This window comes from Schistocerca americana, chromosome 8, assembly GCF_021461395.2.
Source record: "Schistocerca americana isolate TAMUIC-IGC-003095 chromosome 8, iqSchAmer2.1, whole genome shotgun sequence".
NCBI classification, from domain to species: Eukaryota; Metazoa; Arthropoda; class Insecta; order Orthoptera; family Acrididae; genus Schistocerca; species Schistocerca americana.
This window is the reverse complement of record NC_060126.1, coordinates 472,793,217-472,809,648: the sequence shown is the minus strand read 5'-3', so window position 1 is coordinate 472,809,648 and position 16,432 is coordinate 472,793,217. Positions and strand designations below refer to the sequence as shown.

At 47.4% G+C, this 16,432-nt stretch overlaps 1 protein-coding gene across 1 annotated transcript in view; it reads right to left on the bottom strand.

Annotated features, from left to right (window-relative positions):
• The window catches only part of LOC124545182 (alpha-tocopherol transfer protein-like), a 148,531-nt gene that overhangs the window by 85,219 nt on the left and 46,880 nt on the right, over positions 1 to 16,432 (bottom strand). Inside the window, exon 4 of the mRNA XM_047124041.1 lies at positions 13,886 to 14,144. Coding sequence (XP_046979997.1) covers positions 13,886 to 14,144 — 259 coding nt within the window. The remainder of the gene's footprint in view (positions 1 to 13,885; positions 14,145 to 16,432) is intronic.

Here is a 16,432-nt window from a genome sequence, read left to right as displayed (position 1 = left end):
GGAAACGAAATGTAATCTTTCGATTAATCCCCTTCTCAATGGGGTCCAATTTCACACACGTGTGTTTTTTAATTTAACTTATTTACGAACATGCGTAGTCAATTCAACATCACAAATTTTACATTATTTCACACTCCTTGGGGCTAGGTATCACCTGGAGGCCGACTCCGTCTAGAGGGAAGACTCGTTCGCCTGGCTGCTGTTGTGTCTTTATGTTGATAGCAGCTCGGCGTTTTTTTTTGTTTAAGGCACGTTCGCGATAATCTTCCAAACGGGTCGTCTGCTGCCTCGTGTTCGCTGAAATGTCTTTGCTTCTGTTCTCGTATACTTCAACGAGTGTCGCATTTCGCTATTACCTATGATACAATCTGTAAAAAACTTTTCCATGCAGCGTGTGATGTGAACACGTCGAATTCTCTGAGCATTAAGAAACGTTGCTACATCTGTAACTGTATCTACATAGACACTCCGCAAGGCACCGTACGAATCATGGCGGAAGGTACCTTGTGCTACTGTTAGTCATCCGTTTCCTTTTTCACCTTCATATGGAGCTAGGCAAAAGCGACTAAATATTTTACACGCAGGATATCAGTAGCTGCTGAAGGTTTGATGCTGGAGACTCCGCTATCAACTGGTAAAACTTTATTCTAATTTTAAGAAAATTAAACACCTACAGCCGTTCTTTTTATGTCATTTATTATGTAGCTACCAATTTCGCCGCTTCAGTACACTATCTTCAGGCATTAGTCCATACATACGAAGCATCAGTGGCCGACATAGCTCGTTTACGCAGACCATCTGTAACTGTAATGTCATCACCTGGCAAAATTTGATGGTTGGAGAAATGACATCATAGAGAGAGTCTACGTAAACCTGTTGTGTTGGCCCCTGAAGATTTGATGACATCTTCAGCATCAACTAAGGTCTGAAGATGGTGCTCTGAAGCGCCGAAACAGGTATCTACAAAATATATGACGTAACAATAACGGCTGGAGGTGTTTCATTTTCTTACAATAGCGAATGGCCATAGTCCCCCAGGTCAAAAGCATGAACATACATTGTTCTAATTGTCCACACTAACGGTTTCACGTCTTACAATCTCATCTTCAGGTGCGAACTACATATTTAAGAACCGAAATACACTCCTGGAAATGGAAAAAAGAACACATTGACACCGGTGTGTCAGACCCACCATACTTGCTCCGGACACTGCGAGAGGGCTGTACAAGCAATGATCACACGCACGGGACAGCGGACACACCAGGAACTGTGGTGTTGGCCGTCGAATGGCGCTAGCTGCGCAGCATTTGTGCACCGCCGCCGTCAGTGTCAGCCAGTTTGCCGTGGCATACGGAGCTCCATCGCAGTCTTTAACACTGGTAGCATGCCGCGACAGCGTGGACGTGAACCGTATGTGCAGTTGACGGACTTTGAGCGAGGGCGTATAGTGGGCATGCGGGAGGCCGGGTGGACGTACCGCCGAATTGCTCAACACGTGGGGCGTGAGGTCTCCACAGTACATCGATGTTGTCGCCAGCAGTCGGCGGAAAGTGCACGTGCCCGTCGACCTGGGACCGGACCGCAGCGACGCACGGATACACGCCAAGACCGTAGGATCCTACGCAGTGCCGTAGGGGACCGCACCGCCACTTCCCAGCAAATTAGGGACACTGTTGCTCCTGGGGTATCGGCGAGGACCATTCGCAACCGTCTCCATGAAGCTGGGCTACGGTCCCGCACACCGTTAGGCCGTCTTCTGCTCACGCCCCAACATCATGCAGCCCGCCTCCAGTGGTGTCGCGACAGACGTGAATGGAGGGACGAATGGAGACGTGTCGTCTTCAGCGATGAGAGTCGCTTCTGCCTTGGTGCCAATGATGGTCGTATGCGTGTTTGGCGCCGTGCAGGTGAGCGCCACAATCAGGACTGCATACGACCGAGGCACACAGGGCCAACACCCGGCATCATGGTGTGGGGAGCGATCTCCTACACTGGCCGTACACCACTGGTGATCGTCGAGGGGACACTGAATAGTGCACGGTACATCCAAACCGTCATCGAACCTATCGTTCTACCATTCCTAGACCGGCAAGGGAACTTGCTGTTCCAACAGGACAATGCACGTCCGCATGTATCCCGTGCCACCCAACGTGCTCTAGAAGGTGTAAGTCAACTACCCTGGCCAGCAAGATCTCCGGATCTGTCCCCCATTGAGCATGTTTGGGACTGGATGAAGCGTCGTCTCACGCGGTCTGCACGTCCAGCACGAACGCTGGTCCAACTGAGACGCCAGGTGGAAATGGCATAGCAAGCCGTTCCACAGGACTACATCCAGCATCTCTACGATCGTCTCCATGGGAAAATAGCAGCCTGCATTGCTGCGAAAGGTGGATATACACTGTACTAGTGCCGACATTGTGCATGCTCTGTTGCCTGTGTCTATGTGCCTGTGGTTCTGTCAGTGTGATCATGTGATGTATCTGACCCCAGGAATGTGTCAATAAAGTTTCCCCTTCCTGGGACAATGAATTCACAGTGTTCTTATTTCAATTTCCAGAAGTGTATAATCTAACTGTATTACAAATTTATGCTATTGTAGAGAGATTATTTGAAAGCTTATAGTTACAAAAATAATTACGTTAATCCATCATAGATGAACACAACTTGCTTAGTCTCATTCTGAGACCAAGTTAAAAAACTGGACGAGCGAAGGGTAACTGAGAAGGTCGTCCATGAAGTAGTCTGGTTGGTTGGTTGGTTGTTTGGATGTTTGAGGTTTAAGGGACAAAACAGCAAGGTCATCAGTCCCGTGTTTCAAATATGCTCCATTCCGCTAATGGGACATCTGAGGAAAGTCAGAACAATAAAACGGAAAAAGGTAAAAACGTAAAAGGGCAGTCATGTTGTCATTGGTAAAAACAAAATGAGGGAAGTCAGCAAGAGAACGAACCCAACGCTATGCTGAAGCAGCATAGGCAAGACCACCTGTAACTTAAAAGGTGCAACCGCTAGAATGTAGAAATACGTATGGGAAAAGGAGACTAACCAGTCCTTAAAAAAAAAGTAAAAACAGAGTAAAAGGGGAAGAAAAGAGGATCTCCGTCAGGGAGGTGAATCGGGAATCTCCCAACACGGCTTACAGTGGGAGACACCCCAAACACTCACCGCCCTGCCCCAACACCAGAGAGAGATTAAAAACCTTAAAACTGAGAATGAAAACCACTTTCCCGGAGGAAACCAAGAACCAGAGAGACCATCCGGGAATCGTCAGCCAACATCAAAGGTAAAGTGTGGGGGAGTCTGTAATTAGCACGCAGAACCAAAAGAAGGGGGCATTCAACCAAAATGTGGGCAACTGACTGGAAGGCTCCACAACCACGAAGTGGGGGTGGCTCATCAAGCAAAAGAAAACCATGGGTCAGCCTGGTATGGCCAATGCAGAGACGACACAGTGTGGTCGAGTCCTTTCGGGAGAGGGGAAAGGAAGAACGCCACGGGACTGGTGTCACCTTAATCGCTCGAACTTTATTAGATGGGGGAGTAGCCTCCCAAGAATTGGCCCATGACTGTGCGAAGTGGGATTTGATGTGAAGCCGTAAATCCGCTGCAGGAGGGGTTACAGAAAATGGGGGGGGGGGGGGGGGGGGTAAGTGACTGCTCCCCCAGCCAAACGATCAGCAAACTCATTACCCGGGATACCCACATGGCCAGGGACCCAAAGGAAGTCAATGGAACAAGCAGCACGGTGAATATCAGCAAGATGGTCATAGATGGCAGAGACCAAGGGATGGCGCGAAAAACACCGGTCAATAGCAAGAAGGCCACTCAAGTCTGTACATAACAAAACGCGGTTGTGTTGGGACTTTTTAATAAAGGTAAGGGCCTGGGAAATTGCCACCAATTCCGCAGTAAACACCCCACATGTAGGTGGCAGTAGATGATTTTCCGCGCCAACAGAGGACGTGAAGAGATACTCAACATGATCAGCAGATTTAGAGCCATCAGTGTAAAAAACAACAGCATCCCGAAACTCCCATAGAATTTGGCGCAAAAAGGAACGGAACACCACCGGGGGGATGGAATCTTTCGGACCTCGGCGGAGATCCATCCGAATTCGAGGCCGAGGAACTAACCAAGGAGGGGTGGAGGGGAGGGAGCGAGGAAGACAGGACAAAGAAGGAAGCTGAAAATCACGGCAAAGAGACGCAAGGCGGAGCCCAACCAGTAAACCCGCCCGAGGGCGGGAGTCGGGTAGGCGACGTCCATGGTCTGGGAACAGGATAGAATAGGAAGGCTGAGTGAGAGAGGAACGGATAGTGAGTGCATAAGACACCAGAAGCTGGGACCGCCGGACAGAAAGGGGGGGGGGGATCCCAGCTTCAACCAGGAGACTGTCAACAGGGCTAGTAGGGAAGGCACCGGTGGCCAAACGGATACCACGATGGTGGACTGGATCCAGCACGTGCAGTGTGGAAGGAGCAGCTGCACCATAAACTTGACAACCATAGTCCAAACGAGACAGAACTAGAGCACGATAAAGACAGAAGGAGGGAACGGCCCACACCCCAAGAGGAGTGGGCAAGGAAGCGAAGGACATTGAGTTTATGGAAACATCCTACCTTCAGGAGTCTGATATGGGACAGCCAAGTGAGCTTGTTGTCGAAAAGAAGATCCAGGAAACGAAACTGTGGGACCACAGGCAATCGTTGTGCAGCAAGATAGAGTTCTGGATCAGGGTGGATCGTAGTACGGCGACAAGTGGACCACCCGCGATTTTAAAGGAGAGAATTGAAACCCGTGTGAGAGGGTCCATGCAGAGGCACGCCGTATAGCTACCTGGAGCTGCTGTTCTGCAGATGCCATCGAGGAGGAACCAACCCAAATGAAGGAATCATCTACATACAGGGCAGGGGCGACCAAGGGACCGACAGAGGCCACAAGTCCATCGATAGCAATGAGGAAAGGGACACTCAAGACAGAACCCTGTGGGATGCCCGTCTCCTGGGTCCGTGGAGAACTAAAATCAGTGCCAACTCGAACTCTGAATGACCGATGGATCAGGAACTGGCGGATAAAAATCGGGAGTGGGCCCCAAAGACCCCACTGATGAAGGGTAAGTAAGATGTGATGGCGCCAGGCCGTGTCATAGGCCTTGCAACCAAATGGCGGCGCTGGGAAAAAGCCTGCCGAACTGCGGATTGCAAGCGAAGTAAATGATCGATTGGAGACCTCTCGAAAGCCATACTGGTAAGGGGACAATACATCCCGAGATTCGAGGACCCAACTGAGCCGACGGGCTACCATCCGTTCAAGTAACTTACAAACAACATTGGTCAAACTAATTGGCCGATAGCTGTCAACAGATAGGGGGTTCTTACCAGGCTTAAGGACAGGAACCACAATGCTATCCCTCCACTGAGAAGGGAAGTCACCCTGGAGCCAGATACAGTTAAACACCCGAAGAAGACGTCGCCATTGTGGAACACTGAGATGTTGAAGCAGTTGGTTATGAATGGAATGTGGGCCAGGGGCCGTATCATGAGAAGAAGAGGGAGCAGAAAGAAATTCCCATTCAGTAAAAGGTTCGTTGTAAGATTCTGACTCACAAGGGGTGAAACATAAGGTGGAAGTTCAGCCCGCTGTTTTTGGTGAAAGAAAACAGCTGGATAGGAGGCTGACGCTGATGCCACTGCAAAATGGGTCGCAAGATGTTGTGCAAGAACTAATGGGTCCGTACAAATGCCATCTGGGAGGTGAAGGCCTGGGAGGGTGGACTGCCGATGGCAACCTTTGAGAGAGCGAAGTGTAGCCCATACCCGTGACAGATGGACAGTAGAACCAAGGGAAGAAACGAATCGTTCCCAACATATCCGCTTGCTCTGTTTGATTAAATAACGGGCTTTAGCACGGAGGCGTTTAAAAGGTAGTAAGGCTGGCTACGGATGGGTGCCTCTTAAAATGTTGCAAAGCTCGACGGCGATCACGGATGGCAATGGCAATGGCTGTACTCCACCATGGGACTTGCCGGCGATGAAATGGTCCAGGTGAGCGCGGGACAGCAAGGCTAGCAGCGCGAACAATTGCGTCAGACACGTCACGTAGGACGTCATCAATACAACCAGACAAAGAGGGAGAAAACACGACATGTGCAGTGTATAGAGGCCAATCGGCGCGGTGGAAAGACCAACGAGGTAACCTGTCCATCGGGGAGCGGGAAGAGAGCGTGATAATCAACGGGAAATGATCACTATCACAAAGGTCGTCGTGTGGCGACCAGTGTAGTGAAGGGAGGAGAGAGAGGGAGAAGAAAGAGAAAGATCAATGGCAGAAAAGGTACCATGACCGGCACTGAAATGGGTAGGGGAGCCATCATTAAGAAGGCACAGGTCGTGGTCTGCAATAAATTGGTCTATAAGAAGACCTCGTCTAGCTGGAAAGGCACTGCCCCTCAAGGGATGATGAACATTAAAATCCCCAAGGAGGAGGAAGGGACATGGAAGTTGCTGAAGAAGGGCGGTTAAGGCAGCAGGTGTAAGAGTCCTGTCAGGAGGGAGATAAAGATTGCAAACTGTGACTGCAGAGTCTAAGTGGACTCTAACAGCAACCGCTTCCAATGTAGTTTGGAGAGGAATCCACGTGCTAGCAATGTTTGTACAGACCAATGTACAAACGCCACCAGAAGCCCGCAAGGGTCCGACCCGATTTCGACAGAAAACACGGAATCCACCGAGGGTCGGTGAGTGAGCATCAGTAAAATGAGATTCCTGGAGAACCACACAAGCTGCAGAGTAGGACGAAAGAAGGGATTTCAATTCTGGAAGGTGACGATAGTATCCATTACAATTCCATTGGAGAACCACAGAACGATGGTTTAAATGGGGGCTGAACACGCTAAATCCAGTCATACCGCCGGGTCCCCACCCGTCACCGACAAGGAGGGGGCGACATCCATGAACGACAGGTCAGAATACGGTTGTGAAGTCGGGGAAGGGACCTCCGGTGACACCAGAGGCTCTTTGTCCCGGGACTTATGTTTCTTCTTCTTTTCAGGCTGAGATCGAGGAGGGCTGTGTGGCATAAAGGAGCCAGCTGCAGCAAGATCAGGAACAGAAAGAGACCGGGCGACCTGGGGTCCGACAGACCGCGGCTCCCGCGGTCGTCGCGCGGCAGCAGACCTTTGGCCTGGAAGGTGCCGGGAAGGGGCATCCCGGGAGAGGCGCCCGTGACCGGCAGACGCCGAAGGAGTGGGAAGGGGGAGGAGAGGGGTCCGGGATGGGGGTAAGGAAGAGGGAGCAAGGGGAGTACATGTAACCAAGGCGTAACTAGATGTCATGGACACAGGGTGAAGTCGTGTATATTTCTTACGGGCCTCAGTGTAGGTTAAACGATCGAGTGACTTTTACTCCTGTATCTTTTTTTCCTTCTTATATACTGGGCAATCTGGTGAACGTGGAGAATGACTACCATGACAATTTACACACACAGGAGGGGGAACACAGGGACTGCCCTCATGTAGTGGACGTTCACAGCCACCACAGAGAGGGGCCTGTGAACAGCGGGAAGGCATGTGTCCAAAACGCAAGCACTTAAAACACCCCACCTCATAGGAGGTGGGGTGTACGGCTTCACATCACAGCGATAGACCATAATCTTAACTTCCTCAGGGAGGGTATCCCCTTCAAATGCCAGGATAAAGGCACCAGTATCAATGCGATTGTCTTTAGGACCCTTCTGAACACGCCGAACAAAGTGAACACCCCGCCGTCCGAGATTGTCCCGAAGTTCATCAGTTTGAAGGATGAGGTCCCTGTGAAAAATCACACCTTGTACCATATTTAGAGACTGGTGGGGGGGGTAATGGACACAGGAATTGTGCCAAGATGGGTACAGGCACGAAGGGCCGCAGATTGGGCAGCTGAAGCAGCTTTTATCAGCAACGAACCCGACCGCATCTTGCTCAGGGAGTCCACTTCGCCGAACTTGTCTTCAATGTGTTCCACAAAGGATAAAGGTTTGACACTGGTGAAAGTATCTCCATCAGTCCTGGTGCAAACTAGATAACGGGGGAAAGGTTTTGCCCCTAGACGACGGGCCTGACCCTCCTCCCAGGGGGTAGCCACGGAAGGGAAGGCCGAAGGGGCAAGAGAAGCAGCACTTGAGGAATCAGTACCACGCAGAGAGACGGCCGCAGAAGAACGGCCAAAGTTTTGGACCCGTATGCGTTTCATCTGCATAGCGTCCGCCCTGATACCACCCACTCCGATCAGGGGCTCTCCTCACGGGCGCCACCCAGCCACAGCAAGGGCCATCTCGCACGGCGGCCATTGCCGGAAGTTCCGATGCTCCAGGATGACGAGCAACCACTCCAAGGCATGCATGAGGAGGTCACAGCTCAGGTATCAGAAGTGTGATCCCTGTGTGTTCAGGGGGCTCAACCAAAAGGGTACATAGCGACCCCACCACACGGGCTGGCTACCGTGCTGGCTATGCAACCTAGCATCAAACAACGACGTGAAAGAAAAGGTGGAATGTACTAGGAGGGTGACGTCGGAGACACTAGGTAAGGTGCTCTTCCCCATATGGCTCACACTACGGAGGAGAAATTTTGTAATGGAGGTCAAACCCCATAGGGGGACCAAGGAATGCCAAAAGGAGGAGATGATTATGCAACAAAGCCGAATTGGAAAACCAACAGAACCAGGAGGATAGTGGGGGCCAACACAACCAAGGACACCAAGAGAGGGCGAGGGGAAAGGACCAAGGAGGGGAAAGGACCAAGGAGGGGAAAGGACCAAGGAGGGGAAAGGACCAAGGAGGGGAAAGGACCAAGGAGGGGAAAGGACCAAGGAGGGGAAAGGACCAAGGAGGGGAAAGGACCAAGGAGGGGAAAGGAGCAAGGAGGGGAAAGGAGCAAGGAGGGGAAAGGAGCAAGGAGGGGAAAGGAGCAAGGAGGGGAAAGGAGCAAGGAGGGGAAAGGAGCAAGGAGGGGAAAGGAGCAAGGAGGGGAAAGGAGCAAGGAGGGGAAAGGAGCAAGGAGGGGAAAGGAGCAAGGAGGGGAAAGGAGCAAGGAGGGGAAAGGAGCAAGGAGGGGAAAGGAGCAAGGAGGGGAAAGGAGCAAGGAGGGGAAAGGAGCAAGGAGGGGAAAGGAGCAAGGAGGGGAAAGGAGCAAGGAGGGGAAAGGAGCAAGGAGGGGAAAGGAGCAAGGAGGGGAAAGGAGCAAGGAGGGGAAAGGAGCAAGGAGGGGAAAGGAGCAAGGAGGGGAAAGGAGCAAGGAGGGGAAAGGAGCAAGGAGGGGAAAGGAAATGCAGCTCGCCACGCACGTATCCACAAAAGAGTTGTGGACCCCCTGGGGGGATGAAGTATTCTGTAATAATGTTGCCGGGTAGACTGAACCGATGCACTGGTCGTTCCTTGCATATGCAAGTATCTATCAGAAAAAGAAGCACTCCTAAGGCGAACACTGATTTCCAAGGTGTACCTAATAAGGGTAGCTAACGCTGGAAATAATGCAAGACCGTAAGCACAAAGATGAAACTAGGCACGCTGCCTTCATACTTATCTCAGACCCGATACAGAAGGCGCAGCTTGTGAACGTAGGTCGTGCCTTCACAGGCTACTAGGAAACACTGACTGTTCAGGTAAATAGTAACTACCACGTGGACGCTGTGTCGCGATGTTTAAGTCACAATCAGCGCCGGGCCGCTCCATTGCAACATACTCTTAGTTAACCGTACAACCAACCAAAGTTGGTCAAAATATTATGACGCTTTAACTCTAACTATTGGGCGTGTTCTGTGTACTATCTTTTATGTACCTACGATTTTTCTCCACTGCTTCCAATAGATTCAAAATCTTGCCGCCTTCTTTTGTTTGGAATTTTAGAAGATTTTCAGCAAGATTTGCGATACTATGTACGCCTTCCCGTAGCTGCAGGGTTAAAGCAGATTTCGAGTTTGTTAGATTAAGAAGCTTCTGGAACCATGGCGCACCTTCTCAATTATCCTTCGTACGCCTAGACTTAAATTTTGACTGTATTTTCAGAACGGCGATACCTTGACTGATAACTTTGGGAATTTATGGGATTAATGTAATACGTTTTTTCAGTGTAAGTCATCAAATAATCTTTATATAATAGCACATATTTTCATTACGGTTCATAAATACATTTCGGTTCTGAAATATCTAGATTACACATGAAGATGGGCGTGTAAGCCGCGAAACCGGTGATGTGCTGAATTAAAACAAATTTTATCAGTTTCAGCGGTCCTTATGCTAACTGTACTTTGAGGATAGTATAATCTTTCTGCGCTCAACCGAAAAATGCCTGTTCATATTTTCTCAGTGACGTTTTTGCTAAAGGAACGTCGTTTCTCCACTAAGGAATCCCTTTGGGTTCACGGAGTTTTTGCCGTAATACTCTTGTGTTTATCAAACCTGCCAGTGACAGGTCTTCCAGCACGTCTCTGAATTTCACTGTTCTAGGCGAGTTTGTGGAGATCACTAACACTTGAGCAGTAATGAAGAAGGGAAAAAAAAAGAAAATCACCATTATTCTGTACGTGATCTCTTTTATAAATCTACACTTATCTAGAATTATAGCAAGAAACCGAAGAGGATCATTCGCCTTCTCTACTATTGGCTTGTACCCCTTTCATTTCATATCTTATTGCAACGTTATGCGTAGTTATTTAATCGACGTGACTGTATAAAGTAGCACAACACTAATCTGTATCCACACATTACAGGACTGGTTTTTCCAAGTCATCTGAAGTAATTTTTTTTACATTAATAGGACGCTGCCATCCATCACAAGAAACAGAAGTTCGGCATAAGTTATCCCGTATACTGCAGACTATAGTCACGCAACAATGACATTTTCCTGTATAGAAAGAGGGGGAAACCGCTTTCATCGTTGGGAACTGAACTCACTGGCGACGGTTCCTTTTCGTGAACCCTTCATTTTTACTCGTTCGCCGTGCCTTTTTATCTAATTGACCATGTTCTATGGATTTTAGATAAATTTCCAGAAAAAATATCAAATACAGCTAAGTGTTACTTCCGCATGATAAATTCACTGGTAACCATATGTCGGCACGTCGCTTACTGCGATTTCCTCATGTAAATGTGTTCTCTGAAAGCGTCAAATTAGTGAAGTGATGGGACGGGCCACTGGCCGCAACTCACGTAGAGGTCAAAGCAGGGATGAATGGAAGTACGGATTACGTAACCTGTTTACGACGCACCGCGGAACACCTCTATCGTCATTCGCTTTCCGGGGAAGCTCTTAGTCGAGCACGTACACTGGTTTGGATTTAAGTTCGTTTACAGAAAATTATACATATCTGTGCGGGCATTACTAGCAAGAAACAACTGAAAATAAACTATTATCTGTCAAACTGACATTCGTAGTTTTACAATTTGAAGAACTACTTCGGAGCCAAGTTCGAATTGAAGTATTTATTTTGAATTGATCACCGGTTTCAACAGTATTTTGTCATCCTCGGATCTAAAAATTTTAAATGTTTTAAGATTTTAATGTGATCTTTGCTCTGAAGTATTTCTTCAAATATTACAGTCTGCAGAAAGTCCCCTGACGAGAATGTCTAAAATATATGAATAGTTTTTTTTTTTTTACAATTTCGGGGTTTGTGAATTACTGTGTTGGAAAAACAACGACTTCCGACACAGGACCTGAGACACTGCATATTAAAAATGGAATGATTGTATCCGCAACCGTGGCAACTATATAAGAACTTTGGAAGGTCGTCGGAAATTAACAATGAGAAGAAGCAAGACTACTTTGTTAAAAACTTTTACAACACAGCACGTGTCATTGCCTTTAAGATTTCTTCAATCGAAAACGATAACTAGTTTTTGATTAGTCAGCAGTTTAAAGAGGCCGCAAATTTCATGCATGGAATCAATTATATGAGAAAGAACTTTTGAGAGAGCGCAGGCAGCCATTAATAGACGAGTGAAACGAATATTAAAGTCGACAACTCAGCAAATTACGTGTTAGTGTAGTTACTGAAAAATTTTACACATATATGTATTTGAAAATAAAAAATATCCACTGCTATTTCAATGCTGATAATTTTACCGGTATTTCGATCATTTAACTTACTATGTTAAAGTGCAAGACAAAGTTGTCGATGAAAAATACGATAATTTGTAGAGGTGCGTGTGCTTTTATTGAAAACATTTCGGGAAAGTCTTATTTACCTTACAGGAATAAGGTATGGGACGACTATGCTGAAAGTTTTTGAATTACCTGTAAACTCTCTTCTGGAAGAAGCATTTCATGGAGTATTTTTCGTGTTGTAAGGAGATTCGTCATGCAAGGTGGATTGTGAAAACCATTTGTGTGTTGAAAAAAAAATTATGTTCAGTGACGAAGTTTGAGTTCAACTTCAAGATTAGAATGCAATTTGTTCTATTTGCAATTTCGTTACCACTACGTATCTCGAAAGCCAAAGTACTGTATTTAGATTTCATGATTTTTTCGAATCTTTTATATATCACGTAGTCGATAGTTTTAACACACATGTGGCGTTACAAAAAACTGAAGAATCATTTATGGTTCCTATCCCCTGTTGTATCACAATCTTCTCAATCGCGAATTTAAACAGTCACTAAGCTGAATCGTGAAGCAAACAGCAGGCGAAGATACGTAAGTAGGGGTCGACCAGATCTAAAAAATTTGGCCTAGTGGGATTGAACCGCTCGTTTATAGTAAAGTAAGAGCAACTTTAAAGAAGCTGATTTCAGTTACAAATTGTTTAAGACGGTTTCTTCACATTGGCATGTAAATGAAGATGCTGTCAACACTCTGTATCTTGTTTCTAAAGTAAAAGTTGTAAATTATCCGGCTAGGAAAGGCGTTAAGATTGTGGAACGCTATAATAAATCATTTAAAAAATTGAAAGAAAGCTATATATACACACCTCAGGTTGTGTCTGAATACCCCTTAAGGCTCTAGGACAAGAAAAAGACTTTATCGAAGAATAAGAATGTATAAAAGAAATTTGCCACACACGCTTAGTAAATAGTAGGATTATAGGCTGTATTATTGAAGTTAATGCAACAATACAGCATTAATAATGAAGTTTGAAATAATGAAGTTTTGCGTTGGTATGGTACTTCTGAACAGCATATTTCAAGGTAAACATCAAACACGATTTTTTATCGTAAAAACTAGCGAAGTCAAGCAGATGAAAAAAATCTGTGCTAAAGTTACCCTGTAGTAAGGGCGTGTTCTACAGTTGATTAGAACGACTGAGAAGGAAATTTTTTTAGTTGTATGAAAAAATTGATATATTAGATGACACTTTCTTTTTATACAAGTTACACAACTGTAAAAAGGTTGAAAAACATGCAACGAGTTATTACTCGAAAAATAACGAGACCATGGCGGGAACGATGAACGAGCCCGACTGTCTGACAAGACTGGCCACGTTCCAAGTGAACAGTGAACGACCGTTCCGGGAACGAGACCGGCCGCGATCAAACTGGACGATGAACGACCATTCTGGGAGCGAGACGGGCCACGATCAAAGTGAACTGTGAACGACCCTTCCTTAGAGGTCATGCCCTGGTGCTTCAGTCCACTTTAGTGAACCATTCCTTTGGACCTATTCATCTGCAAACGACCCAGCCCTGTATCCTACAGAGTCATCAACGAACAACCTCAGAATGCAACTAACTAGCCGTCAGATCGTTTATGTATATGCAAAAACAGAGTGGTGCTACCGCATTTCTCTGGAGCCCTGCTCATGATATCTTTGTCCCTCACAAACACCTACCGTTCACGACCACGTACTGTGTCCTATTATTGAAGACTTAAGGCGGAAAGAAGTTGCAGTGCAGGAGCAGTCAGTGGGCTCACCTGCAGGATGGTCATGATCTTGGAGACGAAGGCGGGCGTCATCTGGAGCACGTGGCCCATGTTGGCGCCGTCCAGGTCCAGCAGGATGACGTTGCCGCAGATGATGGCGGCCGGGTCGTCGCGCAGCATGAGGTCGCCCGCCATGAAGTTCAGCTTGAAGACCCTCTCCACGGGGATGGCGGCCGGGTCGGCGGCGCCCAGCCGCAGCAGGAACACCCGGCTGCCTTGCTCGTCCGGCTCCGGTAGCTCCAGCAGCACCCTACGCACCAGCAGGGGTACCAACATCTCACGGTGGACGTACTAGCAACTCTATACACAACCATTCTTAATACTTCTCACATCAGTGTGGTATTGCTAAGGGTAATGTCTCAATGTCTCACCACCAGAGGTGAGAAAACTTCAGCAGTGTGTAAGGTAGTAATATTTTGCACCTTACTGTAATACAGGGTGATTCAAAAAGAATACCACAACTTTAAAAATGTGTATTTAATGAAAGAAACATAATATAACCTTGTGTTATACATCATTACAAAGAGTATTTAAAAAGGTTTTTTTTTCACTCAAAAACAAGTTCAGAGATGTTCAATATGGCCCCCTCCAGACACTCGAGCAATATCAACCCGATACTCCAACTCGTTCCACACTCTCTGTAGCATATCAGGCGTAACAGTTTGGATAGCTGCTGTTATTTCTCGTTTCAAATCATCAATGGTGGCTGGGAGAGGTGGCCGAAACACCATATCCTTAACATACCCCCATAAGAAAAAATCGCAGGGGGTAAGATCAGGGATTCTTGGAGGCCAGTGATGAAGTGCTCTGTCACGGGCTGCCTGGCGGCCGATCCATCGCCTCGGGTAGTTGACGTTCAGGTTTCATAACTAACCTTTTTCGTAGGACTCTCCATACAGTTGATTGTGGAATTTGCAGCTCTCTGCTAGCTCTGCGAGTCGATTTTCCTGGGCTGCGAACAAATGCTTGCTGGATGCGTGCTACATTTTCATTACTCGTTCTCGGCCGTCCAGAACTTTTCCCTTTGCACAAACACCCATTCTCTGTAAACTGTTTATACCAACGTTTAATACACCACGTATCAGGAGGTTTAACACCATACTTCGTTCGGAATGCACGCTGAACAACTGTCGCCGATTCACTTCTGCCGTACTCAATAACACAAAAAGCTTTCTGTTGAGCGGTCGCCATCTTAGCATCAACTGACGCTGACGCCTAGTCAACAGCGCCTCAAGCGAACAAATGTACAACTAAATGAAACTTTATAGCTCCCTTAATTCGCCGACAGATAGTGCTTAGCTCTGCCTTTTGTCGTTGCAGAGTTTTAAATTCCTAAAGTTGTGGTATTCTTTTTGAATCACCCTGTATAATAATTGTTGCAAAGACGATTTGGATACCGGTTATTATATTATTTATCTGGCAATCAGCCTATTGAAATTAATATAGGGAGTATCAGACGGCATAAGACGCGTAATAACTTTAAGAAATTCGCATGTTGCACGAAGTCTGGGTTCAGGTGATATTTTCAAGGAGTTTGGCTGGAGCGGACGAGCGGCACTGCTCAAAGGCAGGGCAGAGGGGTGCGGAAGTTTATAACCGACTATTACGAGTCGGCACGCGAAAGCGTCCCTCCGGAGCAGGTAGGCACCCATTGCGCGGACAACACAGGCAGGGCTTCAAGGGACTGCGCCTCGTTGGCGCTGGGCGTTACACGACGCCACTATGTCGAGATGAGCTGGCGCTTAAGGGAGCCTTCCCACGAATCTTAACGTTTTCTGGGGCTTTCTAAGAAACGCGGTTAAGCTGGTGCAATGACCTTTTCCCGTGCGAGGATGAACAGAGACACGATTGGTGGGTTCAATTTTGAGCGGAGTTTCAGTTTGTTCCAGAACATTCTAGGCACAGTAAGGAGCAGAATGTTTTAATTGGCTGGAAGAAGCCAGGAAATAATAGTGGGAGCAAACTGTGCTGGTCTAGAGCCACGGGATTGGCCAGCTCGAAAAATAGCGTGGGGTTGCTGATTTTTGCAGAAGGAAGCTTTTGGAGCTGTTATCGAGAGAAGCGTCTTAGCTCCTGTAGCGAGCGGACGTCGTGCATTCGGCTCTCCTGTAGGAGAGTAAATTCTTTTCAGTGTGCTGTGCAGAACTTTGAATAAGTCTGCCAGCTGCAACTGAAACTAGTATTCAGTTAGGGGTACTGTCATGTTTTACTGTTAGAGATAGGCTAATTCCGCTAATTACGGTTGGGAATACTGTCTCACAGGAAGCAGACAGGAGCAGAGCAATTTCCTTGAGGCACACTTTATTAAAGACATTAGTGGATTCCGCCTTTGGGCTGGTGAGTCCCATCTTAACGAGTGCGTGACGATTGGAAAGAATGCGGAATTAGCTTTTGAATAGGAGTTTACGAACAGGAAGCCTGTTCGCGAAAATAAATTCATTTTGTTGCAATTGAGGCTCCTCGACAACGCAGACGCCATCGGCAGCTTGCTGACCTGTCTACGATGCTGCATTTGGTAACGTGATGCTCAGTTTCGGC